This window comes from Cetorhinus maximus, chromosome 1, assembly GCF_964194155.1.
Source record: "Cetorhinus maximus chromosome 1, sCetMax3.hap1.1, whole genome shotgun sequence".
NCBI lineage: Eukaryota > Metazoa > Chordata > Chondrichthyes > Lamniformes > Cetorhinidae > Cetorhinus > Cetorhinus maximus.
The window spans coordinates 208,735,741-208,759,171 of NC_135879.1; the positions used below are offsets into that span (position 1 = coordinate 208,735,741).

The following is a 23,431-nucleotide window of genomic DNA, read 5'->3' on the forward strand; positions in this document are numbered from 1 at the left end:
GTGACCACCTCTCTAAACGTGCTATCCACAATGCTCTCAGACTCGCGATGCTCCACAGTGTCCCCAGCTGCCGTTCCAGCTCTGAAACCTGAGCTTCCAGGAGCTGCAGCTGGACACACTTCCTGCACATATGCTGATCCCGGGCACTGGAAATGTCCCTGGCTTCCCACATAGAGCACGAGGAGCACACCACGGCTTTCAGTGCTCCTGCCATGACTTGGATAGCTTGGACTTGGAAGCATGACTTGGAAGTTGGATAGCAAGGAGAAAATGCAAAGAGCACCTCGTCCCCTAAGCACCGAATTCTCACTGTGCACCAAATTGCCAATACCCACTCTGGCTGTGTCTCACTCAGGATGAGCTCTCTCCCCTATTCGTGTGCAAGCATTAACATATGTTACTGAGATGCCTAATGCCTGTTTCTCAGGAATTTATTAGTCTCGAGCTTTTTGGTTCTTAGTGCTGCTTAATCAGTGGTCCTTAAAAGCCATCATCAAAAAGTAAGAATATATTTTTAACCTTACCATTATATGAAGCTAGAGCTAGCAGAAATTCTCTTCCCAGCTCTGCTGCATTACTGCAGCCTGCTGCCATCCTGTGTTTTGACCCCCTCATGTTCTCCTCCCCACCCATGCCTCCCAGAGGACTGTGTTGGCAAGGCAGCCAGCTCAAATTGGTCCTCTTCAAGAGGCAGCTTGCCCTCAATATAGCGATGTAGTCTGAGTCTCAATTTGGGATGAGTCTTGGGCCTTTGTCTTCTGTCATGGCCTACACACATCTCTGTCCCTCTGCTTATTCCTTTCTTCATTCAGTGCTTTGGGTGATAGACTGGTGAAATGTCAAAACGTATTATGAAGAAGCAGGAGACCAGTAAATCTCAGCTGGCATAATGAGATACATAAACAAAAACAGTCAGCTTTAATTTGTTTAATAATAGGGCCTAATTGCTCCTGTAATTCACTGTCCAAACAGTTCATCACTGGAGCTTCCATTGTTTAAGACACTTCCACAGGGTAAATCGACCTTGAAAGATCAAACAATATTTTTAAAATTGCTTTTAAAAATTGGACTTTTTAGCATAAATTTTAAGCATAATGACTAAATAGGATTTTAGTAGAAATAACGATGAACAGGATTGGCTAGAATTGCCAATAGTTTTTCTCTGCTTCTTAGTAATAGGAATTGGAAAGTATACCTAGATTACACCGAGGATAAGAATGGAAAAAGTCTGATATAAATTAAGCTTATTTTACCAGTGATCTTTCCATTGGCCTCCATTGGCGGTTGCCAGCTAATGATGACAGCTCGAGGCTTTCCTTCTCTGCTGATAACAGTCAGATCCTTCGGGGCTGAAGTAGGAGCTATTATCCAAGTATAAAGCAGAGGAGAGGAAACAGAAAGCAATGTTAAGTGAACTGTGGATTATTGGCTGAAAGTTTATAATGTTACTGAAAAGGCCATATAGATGAGTCTTAATTCTAAGCAGGTCACTTCAAGCTTGAATCTGTAACAATGTTTTCCAAGCTGAACCCATCATGCAAGCCTGATAATGGGTACCTTATTATTAACAGACGTGTTGACCCATGAGGTGAATTTTACTCATGTACTGAATCATTCCCTTGTACTTGCTGAAGTGTTTTGATAATCTTTTTGTTAATTCATGCAAATCTTATCTGAACAAACAATGCTTTTGATGGGCACTGAGTTAGATTCTAACATTGAAATACCATCTTCATTCTTTGATTGAAATTATAATATTCATGCCTTTGTTGATAGCTTGCGAGGGGAATACAGTAGTAACATGGAGCTCCAACACATGGAGCTAAACTGTAGATGCAGTTGTGGAGAGGCACTGAGCCGAGGGCATAAAATTGCCAAAATAAATCAATCTTCTCTGGTGCAGGATAAGGGTGTGGGTAGCAAGCATCCTGCACTTCTAACCTGGCTGGCTCCATTGTGAGGGTAGGCGTCTCCTAGCATCCTCCCTCCACCACACCCCCCCCCCCCACCCCCCTTCTCACCAATATTCATGGAGACTGGCCAGCTTCTGGATGACTCATGGTTCAGAGCCCCTCAGGGGAGTCGTGAACCATGAGTCTGGATTTGGGAATCCTTTCAAAGGTAAGCTCAAAAGCTCTTACCCATGCCCCCTCCAATACAACTCAGTGCCAACTTATACATCCCACCCACCCCCATGGTCCCCTAAAGCCCACGTATTAACACATACTCCCCACCACCCCAATGGCCCCTCATATCCTCTATACTAACTCATGCCAATGTATGACCAATTACCCAATGGACACTATGTACAGGACCAGTCAGCCAAATTATAACAATGCTTTTTGTGGAACTGCTTGGAAAAAAACCCCATTCACAGATCTTCTTTAAAAAAAAACTGCTGTTCTTAAAACCCTATGAAAGTATCAATCAGATGGACCATTTTAAAATATCAATATCCGAGGCTTTAAGCCCTTTGTGCTTAATCTTCTGCAAATAAACATTGGGACATTGACAAAAGAGATTACAAAAAGAACAACTTATTATAATCACTTAAAGATGTAAATAAAGCAAAGCCAACAGCTCTCTTCAGCTGTCAAAAAAGAGCCCCTGCTAAGATAATTCTTTTATGAGTCTTAACTGTCATCTAAGCATACATAATGAGGACAGGCATAAGAACTATTTCAATAGAATTGGATTGCTTTCAAATTTAATGCAGGGAAGTTGTTACCTTCATTTGGTCCTTCCTCCAGACAACCCTGGCTGAGATCAGAGAACTCAATGTGAAGGATATTCTGAGCGTGATTCTAGGCTCAGATTTGAAAACTGTGGCCAGGATCTTTAGGATGGAGGGGTTTCCCTTCCCACCACCCAAAGAGTCAATGGCCAATGTATCACTGACAATACTGGCTTCCCCACAGCCATTAATTGGCTGGAGGCGAGACTTCTGCACCTCAGTCAGGAGGAAGTCCTGCCTCATCCCAACAGTGCCAGAAGCTGCAGTGGACAAGACTGGAATTGCAAGCAGTCTCCAAAGTCTAGGACCCGGGAGTCCAGGGGCAGATAAGTGTGGGAATCTCAAGGTGGGGAGGGAAGGCACAGGAAATATGGGTAGAGGGGTGGAGAGACTTGGAGAAGGAGGGAGCACCACAGGGGCCAAACCTTGAGTTGGGGGTTCACCAGAAGTTGAAAAGAGGCTGTTGATGGAAGTTACCTGCACCACCATCCCTTCCCACCAGAGGCCTCAGCCAGGTCACCTTCTGGTCTTACCATGCCCCCCACCCCCAAAACTGAATTCCTCTCGCCAGTCTGAAAATTGAGGCTGGTCAGGAAATGGCCCTGAGCTGGTAAGAGGGCTCTTAAGGGCTACATTTAGGGCAAAGTTGGGTGGCCCTGACTATTCCTCGCCCGTCCCACCACAAAATTGCAGAGAGATTGGGTGGGTGGGAGCACAGTGGGAAGGCCATCTGAGGAATTTTACGGCTCTCCCTCCCCCCCCCCCACCCTGCCAAATCCACAACAACACCTGCAAATCCGCCCATGAGGGAATGTAAAATTCTGCCCTATGTGACACGTGACAACATCGCCTACCAAGAATATAACAAACAAAAAAGAAACATTTCAAAAGATTATTTGCAAAGAATGAAGAACTTAGTGCCCATTAAGAGCTGCTATATGTTCATTGCTGGTTAGTCTATTGAAAGATTTGGAATATATAAATAAGGGTAATGTTTTGTTAGCCACTGCGTCATCTCTTAATTGACCCTTACAGAACAAATGTGACTTATAACAACTTAATGCTGAAGTAAATGTAAAAGTCTGGCAGTCTGACTGCATAGTTCTGATTCAATTTTGTACTCAGTATGGATCAAGCGCCTGGAATTCTCCAGTGCAAATTGTGACTTCTAGAAAGAAAGCTCTTCACTGTTAGGTAAACATGTAACAAGATATAGCTACGCAATGAGTTTTTATGTTTTACATCCATAATGACTTCTTATTGTTCATGTGATCAAGAAAGAGACCAGTACAACACCTTTGAGGCTAGACTTTTCAGTAAGAAATTGCACATCCATCCAGTCAAAAAGAGACATCAAGGTTATCAAAATAGCTGGCTTTTTACAGTTTAGACAGTTCGCAATGACTCACCAGCTTCATAGGTTGTAGCATGTGCTGTCATACTCCATGTGCTTGACCTCCGCCCTTTGGTTATCATGATTGAGAACTCATACATGGTGTTGGGTTTGAGACTTGTGACAGTATGACTCAAGGCAGTTGCATCTACAGACTGAACAAAGACAAGACAGAAAGCAGTGGTAAGTTGCTGACTATAGATTGAAAAAGTGGAATATACTAAACAAAATTCAATTGGGCAGCCTTAAAAGCAACTGTGCAATAAATTAAGGATGTGCAAAGGGCTGGGTTTCCCAAATTTGATTAAGCAAAGCAAATTGTTGCTTTAAATATTTATCTAAAATGCAATTATTCTGTATTCACTGTTCCAAGTGACATAGTAAGGCCAATACTTTCCTTTAACACCAAGCTCGGTTTACTAGCTAATGAGTTCTCCTTGAGTTCTTCTCAGGAGGAACACTGTGACAACGCTTTCTAAACTGGATGGTATATATATATTTTTTGTTCTTATTTAATGAATTGATTAAAAATTGCTTTTAACAGTGAAGCTGCCCTACATAATTTGTCTTCTTCCTCTATCCTCACTACGTTTAGATCAAGAATCATTGTGCCATCACCTGCTGTAATTGTTTAATTCCCAAGCTTTCAAATAATTTAAAGGTTTTTAAAACTTGCCTTCACCTAATCATTATTTCTCCATATTTTATCGTCTTCTTTTCAACCCTGGTGATGTATGCACCCTGGGCTTTGTCACTTGGGGGTTTACTTAATAACAGTAATTATATATACTAAAAACCTGAAACCATTATTAGCTATTCAGAGAATTTGACAATCTTACTGATGCTTGTCAATAATTAACCTGTTCAACTTTGATATCAAAATGATTGTAGGATTAAGATGTTAAGTTTTCTTTTCTAAAAGGGAGTACTCTTACAATTGTGCTATACTAGATTAATCAATTTTAATTTAAATTAATTTACATTTTGATCCAAAAGCTAAGCAGAGCAGACTTGAAGACAGTTTTACTCAGCACCTGCAAATTTAATGGAAAGATCCCTAAACAGGCATTGGGCCCTCATTAACATATTCATGAGCCTGTTTTAGGGGGTCAACAGGACTCATGAATATTGCCTATCCTTATATGGGGTCAGGCATATTTAAGGTGCCCTTAGGCTTACCAGCAGTTTGATGGGCTGATAGGGTGGGCTTTCATAATTCAAAATCAGACCTTCTGTAAGAGAACCGATTTAACTGGGGCCACAGTTCCTTTCTTAGAATGTTCTAACCCATGAACCTGGCTTAGAAAACTCCATTGGGTCCCAATTCAGCTTTAAAATGTTCTGTACCAAACTGGAATATAGTACCTCAGGGACTTAGAGGACATAACTAGAGGGAGTTCCAATGGGAGACCCCTTTTTAATAGCTGTGAGAGGCAAACACAACCGCTGTCTGTCCCTTGCCTCCTTGTGACTATACATTGTGGGTGGACATCCGGCATTAACAGGTCCTGCTTCATTTCCAGAGCTATTCACTCTCCCTTCCTAACAGCACTATGGGTGTACCAACACCACATAGACTGCAGCGGTTCAAGAAGGTAGCTCACCACCACCTTCTCAAGGGCAATTAGGGATGGGCAGTAAATGTTGGCCTAGCCAGTGATGCCCACATCTCATGAAAGAATAAAATAAAACTCTGCAGAACCATTGATGCTAATTGACTTTTTATGCTGGTTGTTAATACCTCAGCGTAGTCCCACGATTGAAAGTGGAAATATACCTTTAGTTGTCTATTTACCTATAGTAGCACATTCCATAGTACACGAGGAGTGCACTTATCAACTGAGCCATCATGAGAAACCTTCCTCTTTCCTTCTGATATACATTTTTTGACAATGGAAACATTTTTCAATGACTGCTCAATGAGTTAAACAGTGTTAAAAAAAATCAAGTTTAACTTCAAAGTGTAAATTTCAGATTATTCTTTAAAATAACTTTAAAAAGAGGAAAGACGTAGCTAGCTCATAAAGAAGTTTGAATTCGCAGTTACCTTGTACTTGGCATTGGCAGAATAGCTCGTCCTCCATCGAACAGTATAAAAGCGTCCATCTGTTGTTAACTTCTGGTTTTTAGGTACAGAGTTATCTGCCCAGCTGACCCTGACAGAGTCGTGACTGACTGCAACTGCCTGGACACCTACAGGTGGTAGCATGGGGGTGGAGGCATCTGGGATTGAGGTAGGAAGATCACCAAACAAATGAAACAAATCAACATCTAAAGGGTCCATAGGGTCTGGGTCATGGCAGCAAACAAATCATGCATCGAATCATGGAGCAGAAAAATAAGGAAAACAGCAGCAATAAGTCAAGAAGTGAGAAATGCATAAAGATGGTGTGAAATGATATGAGAAAAATTATAAAAAAAATTCATGTTAATTCAATCAGGAAAGTCAATTTAAACAGGGATAAGCAAACATAAATAATCACGACCCTTTATGGGGCAGTCTCATTAAATTAAGCTGAAGTTGTTGCTAGTTCTAATTTCTTGGCATTGTTTTGTTTTCTTTGTGTGTCGTGCATGATATCACACTTGGCAGAGTGCTGGGCTGTGAGTTTACATCTACACTTTTTTTCACACTCCAAGTTGGTAGGATTGAAAAACAGGGGGCTCTGACAGGGACGAGAGGTGAGAAAACTTGGAGCGAACCAAGCTGTTATGTGTTTGTTTGCATATTAACAAATGCAATGAACCAGTTGGACTTTGGTTCACACCTTTAATTCTCCTTGCAGAGAGTTTCTGAACATGGCCAGAGGGCAATAAGGAGCAAAGGATTTCTCTTAGGGAGCAAAAGAGGGACAAAGTGAAGGAATGGTTGAGTTGTAACACTGTCTTTTATCTCTTAAAATGGCAATTGGAAAACATCAGTGCAGAAGGCCTGGCAGCACAATTTGGGATTGTGTGTGATACAGAGGGAAATTAGAGAGGGAAGAAAAAAAGTACAGCAAAAAGCAAGATACTAAAATAAATTTTATAAAATGAAAAAGATCATAAGGTTATAAGGAATAGGAGCAAGAGTAGGATATTCGGCTGATCAAGCCTGCTCCCGTCATTCAAGAAGATCATGGCAGATCTGATTGTGGTCTCAACTCCACTTTCCTGTCTGCCCCCCATAACCCTTGACTCTCTTGTCAATCAAAAATCTGTCTTAACTCAGCTTTAATATATTCAATGACCCATCCTCCACTGCTCTCTGTGGAAGAGAATTCCAAAGACTAATGACCCAAAAACATCACCTTGTTGCCTTGTGTAGAACAGTGTTATTTTTAGGTAAATATTGAAAATTCCATAATTTAAATAACTATGGCAAATTGATTTATGTCCCCATTAGATCATTAATAGGGAATGAACACAGATTTTTTTGCTTATTCCTTTCAATATATTTATGATTGATTAAAGAAAGTTTAAAAGATAGATTAAAGAAATAAATTTGAGAATAATAATCCAAACCATTTCCACATTCTTTCTTTCACCAAGGCTGAAAAACATACTAAAGTGCTTTAAGCCTTGACTGCTGCTGGAAGCAGAATGGAGGCTATGGCTCTTTTTAGCAGACATCTATCCACAAACAATTCTAATAGCACCGTGATTTTCTATATTTTCTCAAACATTCAGAGTTAATCCTTAGGCAATTCTTGGGAGCTTGCCTGATGTGAACTTTAACAACCGAGAAGATTTAATCAAGACCCAAATTTCTCACTCTGGGTTGTCTATACCACTTTCAAAGTAAAGAACTGCCTCAGAAAGCAGGCATTGTGTGCAGTGAACTATAGTGAAATAACATCACACTAGAGTAATTACCAGGCTTGTTTGCCATCTCAGGTTTGACAAATGTATATTCTTACCAGTATTCCCAGGATGACAATTTAACTCTCATAGGGATTTAGGATCAGTTTTTCCTTCCCATACAAAACCTCGTTCTTAGTAGAGCAAGACTCGTTAAAGTGAAGCCCCAGAGGTCTCAAGATCAATTTTGCCCTTAATTCTACACATTGCACTTTAGACAAGTCTGACATAAAGTCACAGTCGAGCAGTGCCTTAATTAACTCTTAGAAAGTTGTCTTTATCTCCTTTGAGGATTACTAGTAGTTTTGTCCATTACTAAAAAGGCACTGAGGGAACAGTGTTAGCCCATGAAGAAAGTATATGATTAAGATCTACAGCCTTCATCTGTAGAGCTAGGTGAAAGAGAGAAACCATGAGATTATAGACCTACTGTTGTGGGAAGTTATTGGGATCTATAATTAAAGGAAAGTGACTGAGCACTTAGAGAAATTTGAGCTAATTAGAGACAGGCAACATGGATTTGCAAAGGGTCGGTCATGTCCAATGAGCCTAACTGAATTTTTTTCAGGAAGGAAAGTAGTTGATAGGGGAATAACTATGGAAGTAGTCTGTATGGACTTCTATCAGGCATTTGATAAGGTTCCACATAAGATGCCGTTATTGAAGCTCATGGACCTATAGCCAAATTATTACCTTTGTTAGGAGAATGGATAGGCAGTAGAAGACAGAGAGATTAGCAATAATGAGTATGTATTTGAATTGAAAGGAAGTGACTAGTGGCATCCCACAAGAACCTGTGCTTGGACCTGAACTATTTGCTATATTTATTAATTACTTAGAAAATGCAAGTTTGCCAATAACAGCAAGATTGGTGGCTTAGGAAATAGTGTAGAAAGGAGCAAAAATGAAAAAGAAAAATTGATATATGAAGTACATTGTCAAAACTGTAGTAGATGAATTTTGACACAGTTAAGTGTGAGGTCATCCATTTTGGACCAAAAAGAAATAAACCCAAGTATTCCTTAACTTGTGAAAAGCTAGAAACAATGGAAATCCAAAGAGATTTAGGGGCCCACTTAGAGATCACTAAAATGAAGTAGTCAAGTATATAAAAAAAATCAAGAAGGCAAATGTAATGTTAACATTTATGACCAAAGGGTTACAATATAAAGGGGAGGAAGCTTTGCTCCAAAGCCCTGATTAGATTACACCTGGCATACTGCACACAGTTCTGGCAACCCTTAGAAAGGATATATTGTCCTTAAAAGGAGTGCAGGACAGCTTCGCCAGAATGTTACCAGGGTTCCAAGGATTAGGTTATGAGGAGAGATTACATAAAGGCACTCTGCAGAGTATAGAAAGGTAATGAGTGATTTGACTGAGATTTTTCAGACTTTGAAAGGAATTGGTAGGGTACAGGTAAACTCTTTCTGCCAGTGGGGAGATTAGGGCAAGGGGACATAGCCTTAAATTTGGGAGAGAATTTAGGAAACAGTTCTTAATGCAAAGTTTGGCAGAAGTGTGGAACTCTCCCACATACAGCAGTAGATGCTAGCTCAATTGATAATTTCAAATCTGAGATCTATAGACTTTTGTTAGCCTGCAAGCACCTGGGGCACAGATTGATGGATCGGAAAAACACTACTATGGAAGATTAAAAATTTAATGGGTTGTTTGAGCAGTCATAAAAGAATCAGCCCCTGTATATTCAATGAAGCAAACAGGAGTCTAATGAGGAGAGAAAAAGGGCAATGAATGACAGAAGGGAAAAATACAAAGCAGAAATTAAAAATAGGGAAACGTTGGATGGGAAAGACCCAACAAAACCCTGATCAAAGAAAGTGGGTTGGCTGAAAAGGTGCTTAACAGTGCTTCCTTATCTCAAGACTCAGGCAGTTCCATTCTGCCCAACCCACAATGCACTTTTATCACAATAATTACAGATTGGGATAAGCAGACAAGCAGATATCAGAAAGGTAGGGAATTTCTTGAATGTGTGCAACATATTTTTCTGCAGTCAACAAGGGGATAGTCATATTAGATTTAGTTGTAAGTCACAAGGCTACAGTCAACAAGGGAACAAGGCTACAGTCAACAAGGGGACATGCCATATTCGATTTAGGAATGAGCCAGATTCAGTTAACAGTGCTTGAAGATTTATCTAATGTGAGCATAACATGATTGAGTTCAACGTAGTGTTTGAAAGGGCAAAACAATTACTAAGGCATGGACTTTATGAGTTGCCATGTTCCCCAACCCCTGACTAAAATGTCGGTCAGGAGCCCACCCACGAAAAAACTGGCTGCCCCACAGCCATTTTACACTTGGCCAGGCATTAATTGGCTTAGGGTGAGATTTCTGCCCCCATCTGGGGAGGAAGTCCTGGCTTAGAGAATTGCTGGCCAATCGGATTTACCAACAGAATGCCAGTACACAGAAAATAATTTCAAAGAATGGTAGAAACATATTAGGGGGAAAATTTGTTTGCGGAGCTTCACTTCGCTATGCAGACCTACACCAGCTTCTTGGTTTAGACAGTGTTGTGGGCCACTACCTGCACGGCCCATACAAGTTTCCTCATTGTTATCATTGAAGAAACCCACACAGGTACCAGCCGGCAGCACAGTCTGTCCCCAGAGAATCGACATGGTCTGTGTAGCGCTGTTTGAAGTGGCACTACGCAAATGAATTTTTTTGCCATTAACTACTCATCACAGGTACAACTACAGGTATATGACAGCCAATCTGTGAGGAAGCGTTGAGCACCTGTGCATCAAGGGAATATCAAACAAGGGACTTGAAAAACATGTTGCGAAAAATTGATGACCATATTTACACCTCCTAGGCCCATCTTTCATCTCTCTACTTGTCCCATTACCATCTCCTTTTGCCTGCATCATCATCATCATCTCTTCTGCCATTTAATCTCTCCTGCCTCCTACCCTATTGCAGACTTTCCCTTTATTCTTACCTCTCTTTCCACTTTTCCATGCATCTGTAGTTGGATTCCAATTGGCATACATCTCTAACTCTTTTCAAATTCTGATGAAAGTTGATTAGCCTGAAACATTGGGCTGGATTTTTGGTCCAGGGTCGAGAACTTGTTCCACGTCCGGACTTTGCATGGCGTGTTTCAGACACTCCCATCCAGATTTTTAAAGGGCCAGGCTAATTAGTGGCAGGGAGCAGGCTCGCCATCTGTTTAAAGATGCTGAGTGAGCTCCCGTTGCTGGAGGACCAACAGGAGGCACTCCAGCACTGACACAGTGGTAATCCCAGCCACCAAGGTGGGAACTGCTGATCCGTGAGGGAGAGACATGGAGGCACCTCAGAAGCAAAGGTCAGCATTCATCATATTTGGAAAGGGCAACCCTTCCACGGGATGGTCAGTGGTTGCAGCTGTAGCCCAGCAACCATGACTGTTGTGGGTGGGGTTGACCCTTGTGGGATGAAGCCCATTCTCCACTTTCCCAGTAAGAGCCTGCCATAGTTGCCTGGCGATGGTCCAGGTGATGTCTCTTGCTGACTGAGGATCTCAGTTGGCACGGGGACAGGGTCTGTTGGCCCTAATTCCCCTCAATAGGCTACCTGGCGCTTATAGCCGGGTAGCTGTTCTGACTCTGAATCTGACTCTGACTCATTGTCTCCAGAATTGGCTCAGGTTCAGGATCATGTTGCTGAACCCACACGGTGGCTGGTGGTGCAAAGTAGCAGACCCGACCACCTCCAATCCCGATCCTGACCTCTCTTCTAAAAATCCAAACCATTAACTCTTTTTTCTCTCCACAGATGCTGCCTGACCTGCTCGTTAATTCCAGCATTTCCTGTTTTTATTTCAGATTCTGTATTGATGTTTAATTCACTACAACTCCAGGAGTTCACATTTTGAAGAAGTTCTACTTCTCTCTCTCTGATGGGATTTCTGTTTATCTTATTTACCTTGTTCATCTTCTGGTGTTTTTTTAAATTAATTCTCAGGGTGTGGGTGCCACTGACAAGAACAGCATTTATTACCCATACCAAAAGGCCTTGAGAAGGAGGTGATTTGCCTTCTTCATAAACTTGCAAACATAGTGATTTAGTACAACTGATTGGCTGGTTAGATCATTTCAGAGGCTAGTTAAGAGGTAATTACATCGCTGTGATTCTGACGTCACATATAAGTCAGACTGGATAAGAATGGCAGATTTCCTTCCTGAACCAAATAGGTTCTCATTTGTTCTTTTCCCCCCTCCCCCTTTGCCTGTCTTGAAAACTTGTTATATCTTTAACTTGAAAAGTTAACTCTGTTCCTCTCTCCACAGAAGTTGCTTGACCTGCTGCATATTTGAAGCATTTCCAGTTTACTCTGAGGGAATGACAGCTGAGTGATCAAAGAAATTAAAGTATTGAAGTACATGCAGAATGAGGGCACCTGATTAAAGGTTAAAAATGGAATAAAATGAAACAAATGAATTTATATTTATATAGCGCCTGTGGTGACCTCAAAGTATTTTACACCCAATTTTAACACTGAAGTGCAGTCCCTGCTGTCATGTAGGAAAGATGGCAACCAATTTGCACAATGCAAGCTCTCACAAACAGCAATGTGACAATAACCAGATTAAGTTTTTGATGATGTTTGATGTTTGAAGGATAAATATTTGGCAGGACAATGGGGAGATCTCTCTGGCTTTTCTTTGAATTTACGTCAACTTGAGAAAGCAGGTCTAACATCTTCCAAGAAATGGAATAAACAAAAGACAAGGAAATAAGACAAGGGTGAACATGAGAAGTAAGATTTAAAGAGGAACAGAAGAGAGAATTAGAAGTAAGACAGAGGTCATGAGGTGTGCCTACTCAAAAAAGCTAACTTTAATATCTGAACCAAAACATGCAAAACCTTCCTATTGATTAATAAATGGTACAGGGAAGGACCAGTAAGTTGATCCCGAGAGAGAGAGAGAGAGAGAAAGGTTGGAAAACACAGATTCTTCTGCCTTGAAATGTGGTGGATAAAGAGGACCTTGTATCACATACTACTTGGAATAGAGAGGTTAATCTTGAACACTATCTCAAGGAAAATGACTTTGGGTTGAGGGCTATTGATGTAAACTTGCAGAAGATCAATTCACACCCTATTTCAGGCAATGCTTCCTCACAAAGCAGAGATTAATGTCTGGAATGATCTTCCAGGTACTGTAGTGAGTCTTCCAATCATAAAGGAAATGATTTGATAGGCAGACCGTATGTATATGCAGAAGGATAGGCTAGAAGGGGTGAACACTTTCCCTTTGAAAATTATATTTGTGACCTCTGTAATAAACTAAAGCTTATATAATGTTTGTCTAGAGCAAAAGATAATTCATTAGCAAATGGAATCTTCTATAGTTCCATTGAGGCTAAATTGTTATTCAAAATAAGTGTGGAATTCTTGTTGGAATTTGTGCTAATTCAGTTAGAGATAGCAATAGAAGGAGACAGAACCATTATCCATTCTTTGAACTCAGTGCTAATGTTAAACACTTCCAGGTATACTGAGACTGAGCTTCAGTCAAGTAATCCTGATCATTTATTTCATCATGCTTTCACTGGTCGGCATTTCCACAAGAGATCTTTAAATTCTTTGAGGTCTGGATATTTTTTTCTTGATCCTGAAGCAGCAGAACGTTTGATGTTTGAAGGATAAATATTTGGCAGGACAATGGGGAGATCTCCCTGGCTTTTCTTTGAATTTACGTCAACTTGAGTGAGCAGGTCTAACATTTTCCAAGAAATGGGATAAACAAAAGACAAAGGAAATAAGACAAGGGTGAATATGGGAAGTAAGATTTAAAGGGGAACAGAAGCAATATGCAATTAATTCCTTAGAAATTTAGTAGCTCATAAAAGTAAGGTTTTGAGAAAATCTACAGCAAATAAAGGTAGAGATATATGATTAAGTTTTGATGTGTATATTATGTTTTGTCTATCCCCTTCCAGCCATGAGCCTGCTTTCACCCTTTTCTCATTCCCTCAGGTCCTATGCACACAGGCTCTTAAATGTTCAAAGTTTGCCAAACTGTCTAAAATATTAAAACTCCACAGCAGAGGCCAAATAAAGGATCACTGAACATTTCCCAATTCACATTAATTTGAGGAAATGCACAAGATCGTATGACACATTTCTGCACAACTAGGCCTCGAAAATAATTTTGTATAATCAATACTGGCAGTGTGGATGCTTCATCTATTAATCCAAGAATAACCTACCTGACAATGCCCTGGTGGTGGCACTCTCATACAGAGGGACCCCCTGCCCTGCATTGTTAAAGGCCTTCAAAGAAATGACATAATGGGAGCTTGGCTCTGCAAAGGAAAGCACAATATTAACTTCAGTGTTTCTCATTTTTCTTACTAAAACATGATATTGCCATAAATAAAGAGTCTGAAACTTTGGAGTGCAATATTTTTGGTGCTGAATTTTAAACAAGGTGTATGTCCTAATTCATCCCCACACGGTATGTATATAGTTTTTCAATATTTGATACAGAGCAGCAAACAAGTAGAAGTCATTTGTAAATTACTTTGTGATTATGAAATATGTACTTATTCTGACCCAGATGTACTGCTTCAAGACAGCTTATTATCTAAGTACCATAATATTCTAATGAAGCTATGGCTGTGCGTAGTTTGTACTCTTTTAGATTCCTTTCCCCTGTAATTTTTTTCTTTAATTTGTTTTCTGCCTAATCTCCTGAAGTCACTAACCTATGATAGACTAGGGAGGGGGAAATATCTACATATCTGCCTAGAGACCTCTGGTGTTTAGCACAAGTGCAACGATAGACAGTGATGATTGTCTTCGCCAGGGAGTAGAATTTGCAGTGATTTCTCCTGGTTTCCTGCTATAACTTCAATAGAAGATTGGCATGAACCCTGGAGGAACAGCCATTTATGTCATATGTCAAGGTGTCTCCCAAACGTCTGCCAAATTATGGTGGGGAGTTGGTGTAGCCCAGAGATTCCAGGTACTGATGTTGAAATGTGTGCATTTTCTAACATGAGTCACCTCCACCAAGTTAGTAGTGGGAACTCTGACTGTTATTTCCCCCTCCTTGGCTAAAGGATGCTGAAACTAAATGTAGCTTTTCCACTTCCATCCAATTACTAAGGCTGAATGTTGCAAAGGGTAGCAGATTTATTTGTTAAACCAGGTAGTACCAGAATGAACCTTTGTTTTCTATGTCACACAGATTGCATATTACTAAAAGGTGATTTTTAAAAATATATAAAAATACAGCATTTTAGGTGAGAAGAGTTTGTCTGGGCTACCAAAGTCCAATTTCATAACGGCAGCATGTGAGAAACTCACATACTCTTGAGTTAATGAACAAACACGGTGCTGTGTTGTCTTTAGGGTAAAGAAAATGTTGGTGTATTGCCTTCTATCATATTCCCCTCAGTAGTGAAGTCAATACTTGAGTTATTTAATTTCCATGGCTCAAGGACTAACAAACAGCCATTCTGTAGAGGGATTTGGGTAGAAACTTTGGAATATTATTTTTTTCCGTTTATTTACTTCGACTCTGATCTAGCTGCTTTCTTTCTTGTAGTTGGAGGATAACATTAGTTTCCTCACCTCTATTGTCAAGTACAAGGAGCTTAGGGACTTATCAGGCTCTGAAATTGAGACTATGTAGTTGCTGGAGCCACCTGCTCATCTCCTCTTATCCTTGGTCCTCCCGACCACTCTGTTACTCCAGATCCAACTCCATATCACTTAAAGCTTCATCCTAAATCTCTCCAGCTATCTTCTATCTCAGGGGTCGGTTCACATGCCAAATATGGCACACGAGATGATTTTCAGTGGCGGGCAGGATGATCATCCAGCCTGAGCAGCCAGGGCCACAGACCTGACAGACTAGCTTAACAAAATCGAAACCAGAGATTTCTGATCCTTTTAAAGCTGATCTGTCAGTATCAGTGGGCGCAATCATTCTAGAATTGCACTAAGTGCGGCAGCGGGTGTGAAAAACAATGGAGGGTTTGTGTGCCATATCGTCCGCTTCCCTCCTCATTAATTATGCAGCCACAGGAAACATGTCCTCTCACTGGAAGGCAGCCTCTGAATCACCCGCCATGCTGTTACCTCATCGTTTCCTCACTCCGAGTGCCATATCTAAACAGCAGCCGTGCACACAGTTCTCAATGCTTGCAACCCAGGACTGCTTCAGTGAAGACATGGCCCTGAAAGCCAGGAAGAGTTTAGTGGAAAGCCTTTTGGAGGCGCACCCTGATGTACTCCACCCCCGCTCTAGCCACAGGAGGTCCAGCAATCTCACCGCTCCGGCTTGGGAGACGGTGGCTGTGGTGGTCAGTGCCAATACTGCACAGAAGAGGTTGGCCATCCAGTGCAGAAAGACAATGAATGATCTTATCCGTGCTGCTAGGGTAAGGCAACCATCTCATCACTCTAAACTCACACACTCACAAGTCCATCACACATTCACTGGCATCTCACTCAGTGCCAGCTCAAGGTACATCAATACTCTCTCACACACATCTCCATCTGGCCTCATCTCCTCTGGAGAATGCCTCCTCAGCCCTCACCATCTTGAGGCCACATGCATAGATCAACATGGGCTCCCATACACACCCTGGGATACCCCTCTTCCCCAGTACAGCCTTCGCCCTGCACCCTCTTCCCTTGCCTGAGGCCACTTCTCCCTCTTCCCTCTAGCCCTGCAGCCACTGAAAAGCCACCTCCGCCTTGTGGCTGTTCTGGAAGGTAAAGACCTGCCCGTGAGCCCCGCTAAAAGTGATGTGATGCTGCCCGCAAAGCCTGGCGCTGATGATTGCGAGTGCTGCCCGAAGCAAGGTAGGCAAACAAACTTCGAAGTCCTGAGTGAAGTGCAGCTCACCAGGTGCATGTCGCTTATGTACAGTTGTGAAACACATGCATGGATGATGCGGTGTGGGGGGCGGTGGGGGGTGATTCCGGCGAGCAGGGCTTATAATGAGATACTAAAGTAGTGAAATTAGGTTCCTGACGTGCGGTGGCGGGAATTGCGGCACGCCATTGACGGGCGGAGCGGACGATCGCAAATTAGTTTTACGACGACGTGAAACGGATTTTTGCGATCTCCTGATATTTTCCGCTCCTACCTGCTATGATGCTGCAAACGGGAACAGGCAATTCAGTCCAGTGTCTCTTTCGCTGAGTTGCTGCGCTGCTGCTTCTGACCCTCGGGCAGCAGCATGGCTCGGAGTGCTTTTTTTTTTTAAAAGCTCGCCGAGAAAGCCAAGGCTGCCCGAAGGTCAGCAGCAGTGCGGCAGCTGTCAGGAGACAGCCCCCTGTTCAAAAATGTTAGAACCAATTGGATGCTGCATGTGCAGGAGGGAGGGCTGGAGGGGGGTGGGGGTTTTGGGAGAGAGATGGGGAGGAAGTGAGGGGCTCTGGGGGATGGGGGTGAAATAGGGAAGGGGTAGGGGGTTTGGGGGTTGGGGAATGGGGGGTGAGGTGGGGAGGGGAGGGGGGTTTTGGTGCTGGGAGTGTGGCGGAGGTGGGAAGGGATATTGGGGGAAGATTAGAGGGGAGTTTGGGGGATTGGAGGGAGGTTTTCTTTAATTTTATTTTGAGGTCATATTTATGCTAATATTAACATGCTGGGAATTGAGACTTGTTTTCCAGTTCTGGCACCATTATCAATCTGGCACCATTTCCCAACAATGCACTTCAATCTCAGCTGCAGAAAGATTACCCACTTCTGCACCATTTCCTTCCTATGGTAATTATATGTAGAGACCTTACAGACGTTGAAATGTGTTACTGGCATATGAAACCTTAAATTAGAGTGAATAAACGAAGACTTGGCATGCCATTTCTTAAAGATTGCTGACCCCCATTCTATCTCCTGTGCTCTTCATCCCTCTACCATCTACCAAACAACCACTCAACTTCCTTTCCTTGTCCTAGAGCTAATATCACCAGGAACTCCTTTTGCGTTGTTTACCCCTCTCCTCCAAAAACTGCTATCATTACACCATCCTCAAAAAGGCCATTCTTGACCCTACCTAACTTCTCTAACTACTCTCCATATTTCACAGAATCACAGAATTTTAATGACACAGGAGGCCATTCGGCCCATCATGTCTGCACCAGCTCTCCAAATGAGCATTATGACCTAGTGCCATTGCTCTGCCTTTTCCCCGTACCCCATACACATTGTTTCTTTTCAAATAATCAACTAATGCCCTCTTGAATGCCTCTATTGAACCTGCCTCCACCACACTTCCAGGCAGTGCATTCCAGAACCAAACCACTCGTTGTGTGAAAAAGTTTTTTCTCATGTCACATTTGCTTCTTTTGCAAATCACTTTAAGTCTGTGCCCTCTCGCTCTTGATCCTTTTACAAGTGGGAACAGCTTCTCCTTATCTACTCTGTCCAGCCCCTTCATGATTTTGAACATTTTTATCAAATCTCCTCTTAGCCTTCTCCTCTCTAAGGAGAACAGCCCCAACCTCTCCAATCTATCCTCATAGCTGAAGTTTCTCATCCCTGGAACCATTCTTGTAAACCTCTTCTGCACCCTCTCCAGTGTGTTCACATCCTTCCTATAATGTGATGCCCAGAACTGTACACAATATTCCAACTGAGGTCTAATGAGTGTCTGATATAAATTCAGCATTACCTCCCTGCTCTTGTACTCTATGCCCCTGTCAATAAAGCCCAGGATACTATATGCCCTATTAACTGCTCTCTCTGCCTGTCCTACCACTTTCAATGATCTATGCACATATACATCCAAGTCTTTCTGCTCCTGCACCCACTTCAAAATTTCACCCCTTATTTTATATTATCTGTCCATGTTCTTCCTACCAAAATGCATCACTTCACACTTCTCCACATTGAACTTCATCTGCCACCTATCTGCCCACTCCACCAACTTGTCTATGTCCTCTTGAAGTTCCACACCATCCTCCTCTCAGTTCACAACACTCCCATGCTTCATATCATCCGCAAACTTTGAAATTGGCCCCTGCACACTAAGATCTAGATCATTAATATAAATCAGGAAAAGCAAGGGTCCCAAAGCCGATCCCTGGGGAACTCCACTTCCTTCCTCCAGCCTGAAAAATATCCATTGACCATTTCTCTCTGCTTCCTCTTTTTCAGCCAATTTTGTATCCACGTTGTTACTGTCCCTTTTATTCCATGAGCAATAATTTTTCTCACAAGTCGATTGTGTGGCACTGTGTCAAATGCCTTTTGAAAGTCCATGTACACCACATCAACAGCATTACCCTCATCGGCCTTTTCTGTGACCTCTTCAAAGAACTCCAGCAAGTTAGTTAAACACAAATTCCCCTTTAGAAATCCATGCTGGCTCTTCCTTAACAACCCATATTTTTCCATGTGACTACTAATACTCTCCAGAATAATTGTTCCGAGAATCTTGCCCACCACTGAAGTTAAACTGATTGGTCTGTAATTGCTGGGCTTATCCTTACAACCTTTTTTGAAGAAGGGCGTAATGTTTGCAATTCTCCAGTCCTCTGGCACCACCCCAGGGTATAGGGAAGACTGAAAGATTATGGCCAATGCCCCTGAAAATTTTACTCTCACTTCCTTCAATATCCTTGGGTGCATTTCATCCGGTCCCGGTGCCTTGTCAACTTTAAGTACCAACAGTCAATTCAACATTTCCTCCTTGTCAATTTTGAACCCTTCTAGTGACAGAGTTTCCTCATCTGTCACCATGGCCTGGGTAGCATCCACCTCCCCCGTAAAGATAGATGCAAAGTATTCATTTAATACCTCAGCCACGGCCACTTCATCCATGTGTAAATTCCCTTGTAGGTCCCTAAACGGCCCCACTCCTCCTTTTACCACTGTTTTACTATTTATATGTCTATAGAAGACTTCGGGATTCCCTTTTATGTTGGCTGCCAGTCTTTTCTCATAATCCCTCTTTGTTTCTCTAATGTGCTTTTTCACCTCCCCTCTGAACATTCTGTATTCCTCTTTGTTCTCAAATGTATTTTCTACCTGACACCTGTCATAAGTGCACTTTTTCTTCTTTATCTTAATTTCTCTCTCCTTTTTCAGCCAGGGAGCACTGGATTTGTTTGCCCTACCTTTCCCTTTCAATGGGATATACCTTAACTGTGCCCAAACCATTTCTTTTTTGAAGGTAGCCCATTGTTTAGCTGCAGTTTTTCCTGCCAATCTTTTGTTCCATTCTACCTGGCCTAGCTCTATTGAAGTCGGCTTTTGTCCAGTTAATCATTTTTATTCTGGATTGACTAACGTCCTTTTCTATCATCATTCTAAAACGTACAATACAATGATCACTGTCTCTTAAATGTTCCCCCACTGACACTTGATCTAATTGGCCCACCTTATTTGCAAGAACCAGGTCTAACAGTGCATCTTTTCTTGTTGGATTGGACACATACTGCTATAGAAAATTCTCCTGAACATAATCTAGGAGCTTTTGCCCCTCTCCGCCCTTTACACTACCACTGTCCCAGTCTACATTCGGGTAATTAAAGTTACCCATTATAACTATTCTATAATGCCTGTATCTCTCTGTAATTTCCCTACAGATTTGTTCTTCTATGTCCTTCTCACTAGTTGGTGCTCTATAGACTACACTGAGCAATGTAATTGCATCCTTTTTGTTCTTTAGCTCTGGCCAAATTGATTTTATCCTTGAACCCTCTGGGATAGCCTCTTCCTCCAGCACTGCAACGCTCTCCTTAACCAATATCGCCACCCACCTTCCTTTCCTTCCTTTCTTACCACTTCTGAACACCTTGTACTGGGGAATATTTAACACCCAGTTCTGCCCTTCCTTGAGCCAGATCTCTGTTATCACCACAACATCATATTTCCACATGGTAATCTGCACCTGTAACTCTCCAATCTTATTTATTATACTCAGTGCATTCACATACATACATAGTAACCCTGATTTAGATTTTGTTACTTTCTACCTTGCCTCGACTTTACCTATTAACTTGCTATTCTCTATACCAGTGCTATCTGTCCTTCCCAGTTTTTGACCTTCCTTTCCTTCAAAACTATCTGTTAATCTCCAGTTCCAAGCTGAAGTCCCTTCAGGCTTGTGTCCTACCTACAGCACTATGCCTCACCTTGTCAATGTCATCAATAATATCACTTTGTTATTTTAACCAGATCATTATTATCCCTCCTTCTCCTCCTTAAACTCTTTGCAATTTAATGCAATCAATCATTATTTACCACCTGTCCCCCATCAAAGCATTACCACTCTTACCAAATCCCTAGGATATCTAAAGAAGCATTTTTGAAGTGTAATCACTGTTCTTATGCAAAATCCTCAGCTAATTAGCACACAGCAAAATCTCACAAATAGAAACTGAGCTCAACAACCAATTAATTTGTTTTAAGTGGGGTGAGTTCAGATGTGGTGGGATTTCTTATTATTTCCCGACAGTAAATGTCATGTGATAGATAATTAACTGACTCAATCTGCAGTGACACAATGCCACATAGTTTGAGTTTGTATCACTGTAGATTAGATGAGATTTGTTTGTAGCATTCTAGCTTTTACTTTCATGGCTGCAAAAATATTTTCAGACCACGGATTCACTGTTAAAGATATGAGTGCCAGATGTCAAGCTAATATTTCCATTTCTTCTCTGAAAGACTAGATTCAGATGATATTTACCTAGATTTTCAATGGAAAAATAGCGTTGCTTGCTGTCGACTTGCACAGTTTCAGCATAGGGACTGCCCACTCCGTAACCAATGATGTAACCCCTGACCGCTATGTTTGGGTTTAAAGGTGGAGTCCAACTCATCACAATGCTTGTGGTCAGAGGCCTGACATGAAGAGAACTTGGCTGGTCAGGAACCTGGGATTCTGTGTTGAAGAAGAAATTCTTCTATTAATATATATAATTTTTAAATTCATTTTATAAAATGACTAAAAAGAAATACACATTTAAAAAAAGTAAATTCTTTTCATTTTACTTCTCATGCAGGTGTCTTGAGCACAAAGGTATTTCATAATAATATCTACATTTTGTGCCTGATACCATTGAAATGCTTCAAAGTGTTTCATACAATGGATTACTTTTGAGCTAGATCGACTATTAATGTGTACACAAATACAGTCTCCCTATGTCAGTAAAAATCCTCCAAACAGTAATGAGATGAACCATTTAGTCATTTTGTGATGTTGTTGGTTGAGGTAGGAATATTGGTCAGGTGACCAGGAAGAATTCCTGTTCTTCTTTTAAATGCTCCCACTAGATCTTAAAAGGCATAGGAAGATAGGATCTCAGTTTAATATCTTTAAGTTGATTTTCCAAATGAGGACTCCTGGCATGGTCCTGTAGGCAGCTCATACTGGAAAATCACAGGTGCACTTCCCACGACCCTGTGTCTTTAAATGATACTGCAGTGAAGACTTTGCTAACTACACAGTAAGACTGTTTACACAGTCCTAGTTAAACATATTATAAAGCTGGAAGGCTCTGAGGAATTGGCTGAGATGAGCTATGGCTTCAGATAGATTCACCATCGATTGACTAAATCTGAATTGCAATCATGTTTTACTGAAGCCACGGCTGCTTGCCACTGGGGGTATGCAGCTTTTTATTCATTTTGTTCCTTTAGAGTTTTAACTAGCTTCCCTTTTATGTTTGATTATAATAGATAGATATCTCTATAGACATGGCTTTTGCCAATCATCTCAAATATTTCAGCTGACAAGACCCATTTCTGCAAATGTTTCCATGCTGTGGAAATTTCTAAGTTGGTTCCGTCTGTGCACACCAGGAAGGAATTATCCTTTTTGTTACATTTCACATAATTTCCAATGACCAATGTTTCCTTCAGAGTACGTTTTCTGCCCTAAGATACTGTCACTAAGTAACATGCCTCTTGTAACCAAGAAATTTGGAAGCAGCCTGCAGTTAGCACTTTTTTTATTACACTCTAGTTGCTGCCATTAGCGGGTATCAGGAAGAGGCCCTCTTCTGATTGCCCCCCATCCTTTTTTTATTGGTAGGCACTTGACTTCTACAGTTGTATTGTAGATTGAACATCTATTGTAGATGTTCAATGCTTAGGATCTCGGCAGAGCAGGAGATCACACTTGATCCCACCAACGCCTTGGTTTTCCATCACCATGCCTTCTTGCTGACCAGAAAATCTGGGTTTTACCATTGTGTTGGTTTTCTCACACACACACACACACACACACACACACGCATGCACACACACTCACACACACACACAGGATCTGTACTCACATTATTTTTCCTATCAAATCAGGAATTCCTCTATTTATTTAACGCTATTGCAGTGAAGCTATAATGATGAAGCACAAATATAAAAATGTACTGCTAGCGATACATTAAGAAAGAACACACGGATATAGATCTAATGTTGTGCTGCAAAATTTCTTTCTCTTATTGTGTGGCCCTAATAGCAAAAGCTCATGATTAA

The 23,431-nt window shown here is 41.5% G+C and overlaps 1 protein-coding gene across 1 annotated transcript in view; it reads right to left on the minus strand.

The window, feature by feature from the left end:
* The window catches only part of dcc (DCC netrin 1 receptor), a gene marked incomplete at its 5' end in the record, with an annotated part of 921,129 nt that overhangs the window by 152,408 nt on the left and 745,290 nt on the right, over positions 1-23,431 (minus strand). Inside the window, 5 exons of the mRNA XM_078539210.1 lie at positions 1,254-1,361; positions 4,144-4,282; positions 6,175-6,416; positions 14,199-14,294; positions 21,645-21,839. Of these exons, the coding sequence (XP_078395336.1) occupies positions 1,254-1,361; positions 4,144-4,282; positions 6,175-6,416; positions 14,199-14,294; positions 21,645-21,839 (780 nt within the window). The remainder of the gene's footprint in view (positions 1-1,253; positions 1,362-4,143; positions 4,283-6,174; positions 6,417-14,198; positions 14,295-21,644; positions 21,840-23,431) is intronic.